The 16,651-nt window shown below is 40.4% G+C and overlaps 1 protein-coding gene across 1 annotated transcript; it reads left to right on the plus strand.

The window, feature by feature from the left end:
- Nucleotides 1-867: 867 nt before the first annotated feature.
- LOC109209832 (lignin-forming anionic peroxidase-like) lies at nucleotides 868-4,400 on the plus strand. Its single transcript, XM_019373178.1, has 3 exons — nucleotides 868-909; nucleotides 3,670-3,835; nucleotides 3,944-4,400. The coding sequence occupies exons 1-3, from the start codon at nucleotides 868-870 to the stop codon at nucleotides 4,330-4,332; spliced, it is 597 nt and encodes a 198-aa protein (XP_019228723.1). The 3' UTR covers nucleotides 4,333-4,400.
- Nucleotides 4,401-16,651: the final 12,251 nt, after the last annotated feature.

A 16,651-nucleotide genomic window follows, 5' to 3' on the forward strand; every position in this document is an offset into this window, starting at 1 on the left:
AATCTTCTTCGGATCAACCTGAATACCCTCGGCTGATACAACATGACCTAGAAATGCAAATGAACTCAACCAGAACTCACACTTCGAGAACTTAGCATACAACTAACTATCCCTCAGAGTCTGAAGAACCACTCTAAGGTGCTGCTCGTGTTCCTCCTGGCTGCGAGAATATATCAAAATATCATCAATGAAGACTATCACGAATGAATCCAAGTAAGGCTTGAACACTCGGTTCATCAGATCCATAAAAGCTGCTGGGGCATTTGTCAACCCGAATGACATGACCAAGAACTCATAATGCCCGTACCGAGTGCGGAAAGCTGTCTTAGGGACATCGGATGCCCTAATCCTCAACTGGTGGTAGCCAGATCGCAAGTCAATCTTTGAAAATACCCTGGCACCTTGAAGCTGGTCGAACAAATCATCAATCCTCGGCAGCGGATACTTATTCTTGACTGTAACCTTGTTCAGTTGTCGGTAATCAATACACATTCTCATTGACCCATCCTTCTTTTTAACAAACAACACCGGCGCACCCCAAGGTAAAACACTGGGTCTAATGAAACCCTTCTCAAGCAAATCCTGCAACTGCTCCTTTAACTCTTTCAACTCAGGCGGGGCCATGCGATACGGCGAAATAGAAATGGGCTGAGTGCCCAGAGCCAAATCAATGCAGAAATCAATATCCCTTTCGGGTGGCATACCCGGCAGATCTGAAGGGAAGACATCAGGAAACTCACGAACAACGGGCACAGAATCAATAGAAGGGACCTCAGCACTAGAATCACGAACATATGCCAAATAGACCAAACACCCCTTCTCGACCATATGCCGAGCCTTCACATACGAGATAACACTGCGGGTAGAATGACCAAAAGTCCCTCTCCACCTCTAAACGAGGCATACCCGGTAAAGCTAAGGTCACAGTCTTGGCATGACAGTCCAAGATAGCGTGGTAAGGTGATAACCAGTCCATCCCCAATATAATATCGAAGCCAACCATGTCTAGAAGCAATAAATCTACACGAGTCTCAAGACCCCCAATCGCCATAATACAAGAACGATGGACTCGATCGACCACAATAGAATCACCCACCGGTGTAGACACATAAACAGGAATACTCAATGAATCACTAGGCATGACCAGGTACGAGGCAAAATAAGATGATACATACGGATACGTAGACCCCGGATCAAATAACACTGAAGCATCTCTATCACAAACCAGAACCGTACCTATAATAACTGCATCTGAAGCCTCAACCTCGAGCCTGACCTGAAGAGCATAACATCGGGGCTGGGCCCCACCACTCTGATCTACCTCTCTGGGATGGCCTGCTGCTGGCTGGCCTCCACTTCTGGCGGTCTGAGCTCCACCTCTAAATCCTCTACCTCCCCCTCTAGCACCTCTGCCCCCGCCTCCAGCTGGCTGGACGGCCTGTGGAACATCTGGTGCCTGAACCATAGGACGGGGACCCTGCTGCTGCGACTGAGTACCCACCAACCTCGGACAAGCCCTCCGGATATGACCATACTCACCACACTCATAGCATCCACCTGAATGCTGCGGCTGAGGAAATTGAGACTGACCCTAGCGGCCTGAATGACCACCCCGAAAGCTCTGGAGCGGTGGTGCACTGATAGGAGCTGGTGGTGCACTGTAGGTCTGCTGATCAGAATACTGCCCGCGAGAACCACGGCCACCTGGGGCACCATGAGAAACCTGGAGTGCTGATTGGAAGGGCCTAGAGGAATGACCTCTATCGTACGAATCTCTGCCTCCAGACGAGGCACCACTGAATATGCCTGACTGACGGGGTCTCTTGTCTGCCCTATGACCACCCCCCTGTGATAATACCATCTCAACCCTCTGGGCCACATTGGCCGCCTCCTGGAAGGATATTTCACTCCCAGCCGCGCTGGCCATCTGGAGACGAATCGGCTGGATGAGTCCATCAATAAACCGTCTCACTCTCTCCCTCTCAGTGGGAAGTATAATAAGAGCATGGTGAGCAAAATCAATGAACCTAGTCTCGTACTGAGTGACTATCATGGATCCCTGCTGAAGGCGCTCGAACTGCCTCCGATAGGCCTCTCGCTGAGTAATAGGGAGAAACTTCTCCGGAAATAGCTGTGTGAACTGCTCCCAGGTCAAGGCTGGCGACCCTGCTGGTCTAGCTAAGCAATAATCCCTCCACCAAGTCTTGGCGGATCCAGACAAGTGAAATGTAGCGAAATCAACCCCATTGGTCTCAACAATACCCATGTTCCGAAGAACCTCGTGGCAGCTGTCCAGATAATCCTGGGGATCCTTAGTAGATACACCGCTGAAAGTAGTAGTGAAGAGCTTGGTGAACCTGTCCAATCTCCAAAAAGCATCGGCAGACATAGATGCTCCATCACCGGCCTGGGCTACCACACCCGGCTGAGCTGCTCCGACTTGCTGAACTGCTGGAGTTTGAGTCTGGGGAGCTACCTGCTCCGGAGTACGAGTAGCAGGAGTCTGGGTTCCTCCTCCAGCCTGAGAAGTGGCTGGTGCTACAAGAAGCAAGCCTGCACGGGTGACACTCTCCATGAGGCCCACCAATCGGACCAGAGCGTCCTGAAGAACTGGGGTAGCAATAAACCCCTCTGGGACCTGAGCTGGGCCTACCGGAACTGCTGGGGTCGGAACCTCCTCGTCAAAATCAACCTAAGGCTCCGCCACTAGTGCTGCTGCTCGGGGCTGAGCTTCGCCCCTGCCTCGGCCTCTTGCACGGCTTCGGCCTCGCCCTCTGCCCCTCGTGGGAGCTGCTAGGGGCTCTGAATGCTGATCGATAGATGAGGAAGCGCGTGTTCTCGCCATCTGCGAAAGAACAGAGTAGGAATTCAATTAGCATTTGAGAAACAAAACCGCACGACAGGAAAGAACAAGTGTGAAGTTTTCCTAACTCCATAGCCTCTGGGGGATAAATACAAACGTCTCTGTACCGATCCCTCAGACTCTACTGAGCTTGTTCGTAAATTGTGAGACCTATGTAACCTAAAACTCTGATACCAACTTGTCACGACCCGAATTTCCCACCCTCGGGGGTCGTGATGGCGCCTACTCGTAGAAGGTAGGCGAGCCACAAATCAAAAACTCCTAATTCCTTTATTTTATAACCTTTTTATCATTCATAACAACAAGCGATAAATATTTAAATAACAGCGGAATATGAAATTAAAGTGGAAGACATAAGTTATATACACTGAACAAAATGCGGAAATCAACATGTGTCTACCCAAGAACTGGTGTCACAACATCCACGGACTACTAAGAGTACTAAATACAATCGTTTGAAAGAAATATAACACTGTTTGTCTCAAAAACATGAGATAACATAATGAAATATAAGATAGAGGAGACGCCGGGCCTGCGGACGCGTGCAAGGCTACCTCGGAGCCTCGGTGGACTGTAGGCTGGCTCCCGAGCTACTGCTGCTGACCGGTACCTGGATCTGTGCAAAAGAGCACAGAGTGTAGTATCAGCACAACCGACCCCATTTTCTTCATTTTCTAAAATTTTTTGGGTGTTGTAGAGAAAACTTGAGTTTTATAGTGAATGGTTGTTATATATGGATATTGTTATAAAGAAGTCTGACTGTATATCAAACTAACCAATACATTATGTTAATAAATTACAATTAGGTTGGAGGTCCATCATGGGCAGTGAAACTCGGAAGAAGAGATTCAACAACTGCAAGTCATACACTTGCAGAAACTGATCTTCCTGGTCCATTTGATCCTCTTAATAGGCTTATTTCTAGTTTTGCGAGCAAAGGCCTTAGCACAATGGATATGGTTGCTTTATCAGGTAAAAGTTGATCAAGTTATTATATATTGAACATATATAAAATATTTATCATATACTTGTACAGATAATTAAGAAGAAGTTCTAAAGATTTAAACTTTCTAATTGTAGGAGCACATTCAATAGGCCAAGCACAATGTTTCCTTTTTCGCGATAGGATTTATGGCAATGGAACAGACATTGATGCTGGATTTGCTAGCACAAGAAGACGTCAATGTCCTAAAGAAGACCAAAATGGAAACCTAGCTCCACTTGATTTGGTTACACCTAATCAATTGGATAACAATTATTTCAAGAACTTGAGGCAAAGAAAAGGTCTTCTTCAATCAGATCAAGTCCTTCTTAGTGGTGGATCTACTGATGATATTGTTTCTGAATATAGTAACAGTCCTCGCGCATTTGCCTCTGATTTTGCTGCTGCTATGATTAGAATGGGAGATATTAGTCCCCTAACTGGTCAAAATGGGATCATAAGAACTGTCTGCGGCTCCCTAAATTGATCATTCAAAAGCCTATTACATGTATTTTGTATTCATTTGATTCTTTAATTCTCTATGTAATGTTTCAAGAATGAAATAAAATGTTTGTTACGCTTTAAGGAAGTTTAAGAGTTCTAACATAATGTTTCACATGTGACTTAACTCCATTGATTAAGTTAGAATATAGCCTCAATATTGAAACCACAAATGACCTCCCTATCTCCTCGAATAATAAAAGAGACAAACATTACTTTGTCATAATATTAAACAATTAATGATTGAGGAGTAACTAAACTTCATGGCATCTGAGCGTTAAAATATCTCTCTTCTATTTTGCATTGTACCAAAAAGGATAGAATGCATAGCTCTCCTGAGTCAAATTCATCAATTTACGTAGCAAAAAGAATAATTATATTAGGCCGTTTGAGGTGCTTCAGATGATGGGAGAGGTGGCTTACAAGCTTGCCTTGCCACCTATTTTTTTCGAGTGTGCATCCATTATTTCATGTTTCTATGCTCCGAAAGTATGTCGGCGATCCATCTCATATTTTGGATTTCAGCACGGTTCAGTTGGATGGTGATTTGACTAATGATGTGGAGCCGATGGCCATTTTAAGTCGGCAGGTTCGAAAGTTGAGGTCAAAGGACATAGCTTCAGTGAAGGTGCAGTGGAGAGGTTAGCCAGTTGAGGAGGCTATTTGGGAGATCGAGTAAGAGATGCCGAGTAGATATCCACTCCTATTTCAGACTCCACGTATGTTTCTAGACCCATTCGAGGACAAACGTTTGTTTAGGAGGGGGAGGATGTAACGACCCGGCCGGTGGTTTTGAGTGTTGTCGCCCTGTTCTCCCATTTACTGCCCATTTTATGCTTATTAGTTGCTATGTGACTTGCCATGGTAATTGGTTCGGTTCCGGGGAGATTTCGGAATGAGTTGAGACACTTAGTCTCAAGGTTGAAAGCTGAAGTTAAAAAGGTTGATCGGATGTTGACTTATGTGTAAACAACTTTGTAATGGAGTTTTAATATTTCTGATAGCTCCGTTGGGTGATTTTGGACTTAGGAGTGTGCCCGTATAGTGATTTGGAGGCCCGTAGTTGAATTAGGCTTGTAATGGCAAAAGTTGGAATTTAGAAGTTTGACCGAGAGTTGACTTTGTGGTTACCGGGCTCCGATTCGGGTTTCGGGAGTTGGAGTATGTCTGTTGTATTATTTTTGACTTGTGTGCAAAATTTGGGGTCAATCGGACGTGATTTGATAGGTTTTGGCATTGAATGTAGAAGTTAGAAGTTCAAAAGTTCATTAGGCTTGAATCGATGCGCGATTCGTGGTTTTAGCATTGTTCGATGTGATTTGAAGGCTCGGCGGAGTTTGTATCATGTTTTAGAACTTGTTGGTATATTTGTGTCACGACCCGGATTTCCCACCATCGGGAGTCGTGATGGCGCCTACTGTTGGAGCTAGGCAAGCCAAACATTTAAATATTTTCGGATAACAACATAATAATAATAAAATACCGAGCCTTTAAATAAAGAAAGAATTACAAGAAAATACACATGACTTCACACCATAACAAAAAATGGCCCATGTTTTTAAGTTTTACCCCACCTAGCCCACATTGTACATATTTTGAAAGCACTTGCAAATTCAAAATATATGTTTTTACAACAATTGCTTCTAAAAGCTATGGAGTTAATTCTTTGTTCTCACAAATATTGCTTTCACTCTCTCTTCTTCTCACATCTTTTACATATGCTTCAAAGGACCGTGTATTTTCTGCTTTTCCTCTTGTGTCACCTGCTTGCAATGAAAGAAAATTAAAGAGTAGAAGTCCACCATTGAAGATCATTCAAAGCTTTGCTTTTGAAAATGGGTTGTTTTGAATTTGTTAGTTGTTTGGATTGGGTATTGTTCCAATTGATTGAAAATATCAAAAGGAGTACAAAATTTAAATTTGAAGTGATTTGGAGTAGATTTGAGCAAGATTTGAATTAAATTTCAGAAAAGACGCAAGAAAGAAGACGAAGTCAGTTTTTTGTATAATTATGTATAATCCTGTATAATATTGTATATGAGTGTAGAAACACACCTTATACATTGTTATACACTTTTATACACCTTTATACAAGCGTCTGTAGACGAACTTCTTCCACGATTTTCAGTTGCAATTTTTATTCAAAACCAGTCCAAATCTCCATTAAATGACTTCAAATTTTATATACAACCTCCTTATACTATTTCTAACAAGTCTAAATAACACCCACTCCAAATTTTTCATAAAATCAAATTCAAAATTTAAACCCACATATTTAAGCTTGTTAAAAATCTAATTTTCACCACCCAAATGAAGTTGGTTTGTTGAATTAATATTTGAGTCACAATTAGTGATTTGAAAAGTAATTTAAAAGCTTGAGGAATCTTTTTTAAAAATTAAATAGTAATTTTGAGAACCTATTGGAGTTGGATGTTGAATCTTAGCCTATTATTTATGGGCTAGTTGGTTGTAAATTGAAATATGGGCTATAAAATTGAAAAGTATGGAGCCTAGTTGTTCTAATGTGAAATTTTCCCTTAAATAAATGCGGAAGTCTTTTAAAACATAAATAACTGAAAACCCAAAATGCGGAAGTCTAATATTTCACAACCCAAGACTGGAGTCGCTATCTCACGAACTACTAAAGAGTGCTACAAACAAGTCAGAATAGAAAAATACATAATGTTTGTCTCGGTACAATGAAAATAAACAGAAAATATGGAAAGGGACTTCGGCCTGCGAACGCCAGCTAGGCTACCTCGTAAGTCCCTGGACTGAAGAGGGCCCCCGATCAACTACTGCTGTGGTCCAAGAGTTGCTCCGGTACCGTAATCTGTGCAAAAAGCACAGAAGTGTAGCATCAGCACAACCGACCCCATGTGCTGGTAAGTGCCTGGCCTAACCTCGGCGAAGTAGCGACGAGGCTAGACAGGACTACCAAGTCAACCTGTGCAGATATTTATATACAAGTACTACAAAAAAAAAATAACAGCGGAAAGTAATAATTAAGACTGGGAGGGGAGCATACTTTTGGGAATAACATATAAAATTGAACGGTAGGAACAAATAAGGAAAACTACAACCAAATCTCTTCTAACACAGAATACGTGGTCGGCGTGCCACACGATCCCATTTCTTGATATATAAGTGGTCGGCGTGCCACACGATCCCATTTCATAATATATAAGTGGTCGGCGTGCCACACGATCCCATTTCATAATATATAAGTGGTCGGCGTGCCACACGATCCCATTTCATAATATATATATAATGACTTCCCGGCAAGGGAAACAAGTATCAATTCAACCATCCCGACAAGGGAGAATACAAATAAACAGTTAATTCCCGGCAAGGGAGGAACAACAATCACTTACTCGTCCTGGCAAGGGAGTAATTACATCTCTTCCTCTTTCGTTCATTTCTTACGTCCTAATCATGTCATAATTCGAGCCAACGCTCCAAGGAGTTTACAAATCATATTTTCTCTTCATATTGTTCACATTATATCGCATCCATCAATTAAACAAGGAAGAGTCACCACGGAATCCCACGTAAGCACAAGTAAGGACTCACGGTCATGCTAGACACCGGTGTATAGATACTCGTCACCATGCCTATACACCGTACTCAACATTTAGCAATTAGCAAATAATACTCTAATTCTATTCCCTCAAGCCAAAGTTAGATCAAACACTTACCTCGGTCCAAAGAATAGCAATCAATCCTCAAATTCCGCCTTTCCTCTACAATCCGACTCTGAAACAATGATATCTAGGCATAATTAATTCAATAATATCAATTAGGGCCCAACAACATAATCCCATAGCCTAGAAATGAGTTTCGTAACATTCTTCCAAAAATTCCAAATTTAGACACCGGGCCCACATGGTCCAAACACGAGGCTCGGACCAAAACCCAATCACCCATAACCCCACGAGTTCAAATATATAATTTATTTTAAGATTCGACCCTAAATTGGGGTTGAATCACCCAAAATTTCCATAAGCCTAACTCTACCCAAAAGCCCTAATTTTCACTTTGATTTCATGTTTTTAGGCCTAGGAATTCACTAATTAGTGAAGAAAAATGAAGGAATTAGGTGGGGAATTACTTACCCAAAAAGTCTTGGAAGAGGGGAGCTTCAATGGAGTCCTATGGCTTGATGGAGAAGAGAGCTCGTGAGAAGAAGTGAAGAATTCCCAAAATGAAATGTTCTGTTTTAAAAAAAAATCACTGAAGCCTTTTTGTTCTATGCGTTCGCGACTCAGACTCGCGTTCGCGAAGGAGGGCTGGTTTGATGTTCTATGCGTTCGCGATGGTGCTATGCGAACGCATATAAGGAAACTGGGGGGGGGGGGGTCCAGGTTTGGCCTACGCGTTCGCGAGGGGAGGTATGCGAACGCGTTGAAGAGGGGTATAAAGCTATGCGAACGCGATGGAGGGACGCGAACGCGGAAGGAGAAATGTCAGAGCTATGCGAACACGAAGGGGGGGCTGCGTTCGCGAAGAACAAAATCTGGTCTGCAATAACATGAAAAAATTTGATGTGCTTTCTAAGTGTAAAACTACCCCGAACAACCTCCGAATCACTCCCGAGCCCTCGGGGCTCCCAACCAAACACACACACTAGCTCAATAACATCCTACGAACTTATTCGAGCGATCAAATCGCCAAAATAACATCAAAATCAATGAATCAAACCTCAAAATCATCATTTTTCATTTCAAGTTCATAACTTCAAATTTGAGATATTTAGGTCCGAAACACGTCAAATGACGTCCGATTTCGACCAAACTTTACAGAAAGCGCTTAACTCATATTTAAGACTTGTACCGGGCGTCGGAACCAAAATACGAGCGCGATACCATAGTCTTTTAATCAAATTTCATTTCCATTTTCCTTAATAATTTCAGAAAAACAATTTCACAGAAAAATTCATTTCTCGGGCTCTCGACCTCGAAATTCGACTCCGGGCATATGCCCGAGTCTCATATTTTTCTACGAACCCTTCGGGACCGTCAAATCACGGGTCCGGGTCCGTTTACCAAAAATATTGACCAAAGTCAACTTTAATCATTTTAAAGCCACATTTTGAAATTTTTCACAGAATTTAACATATAATCTTTCTGGCTACGCGTCCGGACTGCGCACGCAAATCTAGGCAACTAAAGGTGAGGTTTTCAAGGCCTCGGAAGCACGGAAAAGAGAGAAATCCGGTGATGACCCTTTGGGTCGTCATATTCTCCACCTCTAAAATAACCGTTCGTCCTCGAACGGACAAAAGAAAGAAGTACCTGAGTCGGGAAATAGATGAGGATAACGGCTCCGCATATCAGACTCGGACTCCCAGGTCGATGCCTCAGGAGGCTGACCTCTCCACTGGACACGCACTGAAGGAAAACTCTTCGACCTCAACTGTCGAACCTGCCGGTCTAGAATAGCTACCGGCTCCTCCTCGTAGGACAGATCCTTGTCCAACTGGACAGTGCTGAAATCTAACACATGGGCTGGATCGCCGTGATACCTCCGAAGCATGGACACATGAAACACTGGATGCACGACTGACAAGCTGGGCGGCAAGGCAAGTCTGTAAGCCACCTCTCCCACACGATCGAGAATCTCAAATGGGCCAATGAACCTAGGGCTAAGCTTGCCCTTCTTCCCAAATCTCATCACGCCCTTCATAGGCGACACTTGGAGCAAGACCCGCTCACCAACCATGAAAGCTACATCTCGAACCTTACGATCCGCATAACTTTTTTGCCGCGACTGAACCGAACGAAGCCTGTCCTGAATGATCTTGACCTTATCCAAGGCCTCCTGAACTAAATCTGTACCCAATAACCGAGCCTCCCCCGGCTCAAACCATCCGACTGGAGACCGACATCGCCTACCATACAACGCCTCATATGGAGCCATCTGAATGCTGGACTGGTAGCTGTTGTTGTAGGCGAACTCTGCTAAAGGCAAAAACTGGTCCAACGAGTCTCTAAAATCAATGACACAGGCTCGGAGCATATCCTCCAATATCTGAATAGTCCTCTCGGACTGGCCGTCCGTCTGAGGATGGAACGCTGTGCTCAACTGAACCTGGGTGCCCAACTCCTGCTGAACTGCCCTCCAGAAGCGCGAGGTAAACTACGTACCCCGATCCGAAATAATAGATACCGGCACCCCATGAAGGCGAACAATCTCTCGGATGTAGATCTCAGCTAACCTCTCCGATGAATTAGTGGCTGCAACAGGAATAAAATGCGCTGACTTGGTCAGCCTATCAACAATGACCCAAATAGCATCAAACTTCTTCCGAGTCATCGGAAGTCCAGTAACGAAATCCATGCTAATCCTCTCCCACTTCCACTCGGGAAGCTGAATCCTCTGAAACAAACCACCAGGCCTCTGATGCTCATACTTNGATTTACAGCAGAAGCGGGAGAGTTGTCGCTTCTGCAAAGCCACAGATGTGGGTAAGTTGTCGCAGGTGCGAAAATCCTGGACAGATTTTAACATTGGGTTCCGAGGGTTTTATCATTTCTTGACTATGCAAACTCGGAGTAGGGCAATTTTTGAGAAGGATTTCGAGGGGTTTCTTGAGGTAAGTCACTTGTGGTCATTTTTATTCAATAATTTCGTTTCCCCATTAGATTTCCCACCTAGTTTGTGTATTTTCTAGGTATATTTCTTGGGAGTTAGAGGCTAGGGATTTTGAGAGTTTAATTGGGGATTTGAGTGACGATTTGGTGTTGGATTTTGGTATGGTTGGACTCGTGGTTGAATGGGGTTCCAGATTTTGTAACTTTTATTGGATTCCGAGACGTGGGCCTGGGGGTCGACTTTGGAGGCGACTTATTGACTTTTGACTAAGAACTTAGTATTTTCTTATGGAATTGATTCCTTTAGCTCGTGTTGATTATATCAAATTGTTTGTGGCTAGATTCGAGGTATTGGAGGCCGATACACGAGACAAGGGCATGTTGGAGTAGAGATTTGCACGGTTTGAGGTAAGTAATACTTATAAACTTGGTTCTGAGGGTATGAAACCCCGAATTACATGTTATGTGATTGGTGTTGAGGTGACGCACATGCTAAGTGACAAGCGTGTGGGCATGCACCATAAGAATTTTGACTTGGTGATTATGTGGAACTGTATAGTTGATTAATCTCGTCATTATCCATATTTTCACCATTTGTTAGAGAATTTAGATGCCGCTCATGTTAGAAATCCTGCTTAGGCTACGTGTTGGTACTGTCGGGACCTACTGAGGTCGTGTTACATGTTGAATTATTTGCTTAATTTGCCATTTTGTACTCAGTCACAGCTATTATTTGCATATTATATCTCAGTCTCTGTTGTCCTTTATTGATACATTATATCATCATTGTTTGGGTTGATTATCTTGATTCTTGTGAGCCCGAGAGACTAGAGAAATTGATGACTGAGTGAGACCCAGAGCCTGATTGTGAGGATATTTATGGGATCGGGCTGCACACCACATCAGGTTTATTTGATTCATGCCATGATTGGCTTATGATAGCGCTTGGGCTAGAATAGCCCCTTCGGATTATACACATCCACAATGAGCGCAAGTACCTACGGAGTGCGAGTGCGAGTGCGAGTGCCAAGCACGAGTGCCGAGCGATTGGGATGATTGAGTGGATGTGAGGATGGAGTGACTGTGAGGAATGAGTGACAGTGAGGATGGAGTGAATGAGAAGACTGAGTGACTGATACTCTGAGAGTATGCATATGGTTTCATTATTGTTTTGTACTTCAGTTGGCATATGTAACTATCATGTAGATACTGAGATGTACCATATCTTGTTTCAATTGAACTTGACATGATTTACTTGTTTTGGCTTTAAATGTTGCACTTGAAAGTATGCCTACATTTCTGTATTGTAATTTTGTAATTGAACTGTACACGTGAAGCTCGTCACTACTTTCAGCCCAATAGTTAGTCTTGTTACTTACTGAGCTGGTTGTACTCACGTTACACCCTGCACTTCATGTGCAAATCCAGATCTTTCCAGACACGCTGGGTGTTGATGATCAGGGTAGCTCAGTCATTCGGATATTTCGAGGTAGCTGCCCTAGCGTCCGCAGACCTTGACTCTCCTCCCCTATCCTTCAGTTTATTTATTCAGTTTCAGTTTTTCTTAGACATTATTTCAGACTTGTTGTTGTATAGATGCTCATGTACTCAGTGACACCCTGATTTTGGGAACTTCTGTATTGAGTTATGCTTCTTATCCAGCTATATGAGAGTTTTACTTATTTAAACCTGTTTTAGTACATTTTTCATTTGAAAGAGTTGGTAATGTCTGAGTTCTCGGCTTGCCTAATCCCATGTTAGGCGCCATCAGGATAGGTTGATCTTTGGGTCTTGACATTAGTACTTTCGACTATTCTTTGGTTAAATCTCAAATAGATTGGTTAGTACATATAGCGTGGATATAGACATCTTGTATAGAACGCCATGCTACACAAGTTGGACTTGAAATGGTTATGTTTAACCAAAAAGTGCTAAACCTTTTTGCTATACCAATTAAAGATGAATTAAAGGGCGAATCTTAGTTGAGCTTAATAAGTTCTAGACCAAATAAATCGAATATTCTTGAGACGAGTAGTGCTTAAGAGCATTAAATAATGGATTTAATACTCTACGATTGACAATAAATATGATAGCATGAATATGTAATAAATGCAAATAATGGCAATGAATGTATAAGTCTACCACCTAATTATTATATGATTGGGATGTTCCTTTTCTCTGTCCACGATGTGGAAAAGTGAGAAGTCCAGATAGATGTGGAATCTTTGGACCTATGGATAAAGATTGAACAACGTGTGCTTCAATAATATTATCAATGAACAAGACAACTTTTTGATATTCTCTTTTGTCAGCCTTTACAATGTATTTTTATTAGAGAATCAAGAAGAAGATCCCCCTTTTTGTTTCCTATCTCTTCATATTTATAAGGGATATTCCTCAAAAACCCTAAAAAGTACAGCATAAAGAATATCTTTATGTCTACAAGTGACATATGCTACCGTTATTTTCTCACCTCGGCTGCCTACTTTTGGCATCGGCCTCTGTGAGAGCAACCTTCAATCATTATATTATGGTCGACCCCGTCCTTTATCTTACCTATTCGTTACAGTCGAGTCGCCAAATTTGGACCTATACAGGTTAAAATAGAAAACAGCATCTGATACTGTATTTGATCTCAAAAGAATTCACATTACATATTCAAATAGTCACCAACAACTCTTGCCAGTTTTAGCCAATAAGATTTTCAAAGATTTCTTTTTTTTTTCTTCTCCTCTTATTTATATTTATATAAAATATACATGCTATGACAAAGATTCTGACTAGGTTTCTAGTTTCTACGAATGTTCCTTGCTCGCTTTAGTTGGTAATTGTCAGACGTCATATTCTTTTTGACACCGCCTTTTTTGTTTTTAATCTTTTTTATTTTGGAAAAGCGGTAGAGGTAGTACCTTTCATTCCAATGATTTGATACGTAGTTATAGAAAAATTTTATTTTGTGCCTCACACAACTGACACTAGTTGTGTGAGGCCTCTTTTTTGTCTCACAACTGTGTGGGTCTCAGAATTTTGTGGACCCAGATGTGTAAGATATGGATCCACAAATATGTGAGATAAAAAGAGGTCTCGCACAACTAGTGTAAGTTGTGTGAGACACAAAATAAAATCACTCTTGACTGACTATGTTTAACCTACTTTTCAGTACAGTATAACTTTTACATATGAATAACTTTCTTTGCAGCTTTACATTGGTGATTAGACTTCTGGTGTGAGCAAACGGTTAAAGACCACAACAATAAAATAAAAGGAACCCAAAGGATTTTTTGTTTACAACTCTAAACAGTATTATTACATGTCTGCTTTATTTAGGAAAAGTTTTTGAACTTCTTAGTCAAACTTAATTTATTTTATAAGCGTCATATTTGGTTTTGTTAGGTCATATGTTGAAATTAATCACTAAGACTATACAACTCCATTTGGGTTTTAAGAAAATTATCCGATAATATATTCCGTACAAAATTGCAGCAAAATTAGAAAAATGAATTCTCTATTTTGATGCTAATTAAGTTGCAGCAATAGTTTTATCCAAGTTAATCTATTCACTCAGTAAAAATGTTGATCGAATTGCTACACTAAGAATTAGATAATCCAATGTTTAGCTCAAGTCAATACAAATCTTTCCATAGAAATTCCAATGAGAATTACAAGGGATAAACCTTTTCAAGTTGTCAATTCACTTTGATTTTAGTCATTAACTATTGAACAGAACATAAGCCCCACCTGTTACTTCCTACTTCTACATCTAATAGGAGTAAAAATTTAGCATTTTCAGAAAGGCCTCATTTTGTTGTATCATGAAGGGATTTGTCTTGTTCAAAGGTGTGTAGTCAACATATTTGTTATGATGTAACCAAGAGTAAGGAGAAAAATGGTTTAACTGAAAAAATTTTTAGTAGAAAACTACAAACGGAGAGTTGTCACACTTGAGTATTGTAAAAAATAATAATCTTGTATTTAGTAGTCGCAGTACATGTATTACAAAGTTCTATACAACTATACAATGTTGTTGTAAAAGAAGTTCCAATACATGTATTGTAAAATTTAATGCAACTCTAAAATGCTGTTAAAAAGAACTTCTTGACTTGATATTCAGATGTTTTGAAACTTGTAGCTTAAAATATGCTATAAATCTTTGCATTTTTGACTATAAATCAAGCGATTGAGAATAAAATATATTATAAAATAAAATAAAATATTAATTGTTATGTGAACATTGCAGGTTCACTTTTAAGAATCTGGATAAGTTAGAAATTCCACGGTGTGAACTTGCTTTCAAGTAAATATTTTAAATTTATGGCACAAGTATTTGGGGAAAAAATAGAAATAGCCTAATTTACAGTAGTTAATAAAATAGCCACAGTTTCAAAAGTAATCAAAATGTGGTTATTTTTTCATGTAAAGATAAAATCTGAACGAAAACACCCTTTTAAAATCCGGAAAAATTCCAACATAATATGTTGCATTTCGAATTTTTTACATATGAGATTCCAGCATAATGTGTTGGGGTTCCAACATAATATGCTGGAAATTTATACGTAGGAGTTCCATAATCCAGCATATTATGCTGGAACTTTTCGTGTTTCAGCTAAAATAGTGGATATTTTTTAATAACTTTGCAACGCATGCTATTTTCCAATTATCAATTCGAAAGCTGGCTAACTCATGCCATTTTCACCAAATATTTACTATGTTGGGCCCGTGCTTGCACGGGCCAATCTCATCTAGTTATAATATAAAAGCGCATTGAGCTTCGACTTTCAACGTACTGCCAAAATGTATGTAATTTGAAATGACATTCAGCCACTAAAGTACGTACCAAATAAAATATTTAATTTATGAAGCTTCCTAGCGTGAAAATAAAAAAACTTGGGAATAAGTAATAATTGCAGCCAAGAGGATCGAAAGAGGGCTTGCCTTCGCGTGTTTAAATAAATTTCTTAAATTAAATCTTGAAGTACCTTTTCAAAAATCATTCAAAAAGTGAGCGCATATGGAATGTATTGGAATACATGGTTGTTTCGAGAAATATTTAAAATTTTTTTTTTTGAATTTACTAGAAACTTTTCAAATATTTTAGCTAGGTTAATTTCAATATAATCAAGCAGAACTGTTTCCATATTGTTTATAAAGACTTGTTAAAAAGAAAAAAGTTTAAATCACTAGGGTAGAAAAATTCAGGATGTTAAGCTGTCACGGGTACGGATCCGTTTCACCTAGCCCAATCCTTAAAAGGGCAATACTAGAATTAACTAATGTAGTGGCCTATTGACCTTTTGACATTTTCCTACTTCCGCCTTGTTTTTCAAGTTTATCTTAATAAATGGATTTAAGTAATACTCCCTCCGTTTCATATTAAATAAGGTACTTTCCTTTTTAGCCTGTTTCAAAATAAATGACATATTTTTAAATTTGGAAATAATTCAACTTTAAACTCCTCATTTTACCCATTTTATCCTTAATGAGAAGCTTTTATAACCACACAAAAATCATGGCCCCACAAAGCTTTATCCCTTAAGCTTTTAAGACTACGAATTTCAAAAGTCTTTCTTTTTCTCCTTAAAGTCCGTGTCGAGCCAAACTATCTCATTTAATTTGAAACGGAGGGAGTATATCACTTATCTCGAGATTCCATAAACTTGTAAAATATTCACAAAAAAATCAAAAACATTAAATATTATCTTTTTAAAAGTTGCT

The sequence above is a fragment of the Nicotiana attenuata genome, unplaced genomic scaffold (assembly GCF_001879085.1).
Source record: "Nicotiana attenuata strain UT unplaced genomic scaffold, NIATTr2, whole genome shotgun sequence".
NCBI classification, from domain to species: Eukaryota; Viridiplantae; Streptophyta; class Magnoliopsida; order Solanales; family Solanaceae; genus Nicotiana; species Nicotiana attenuata.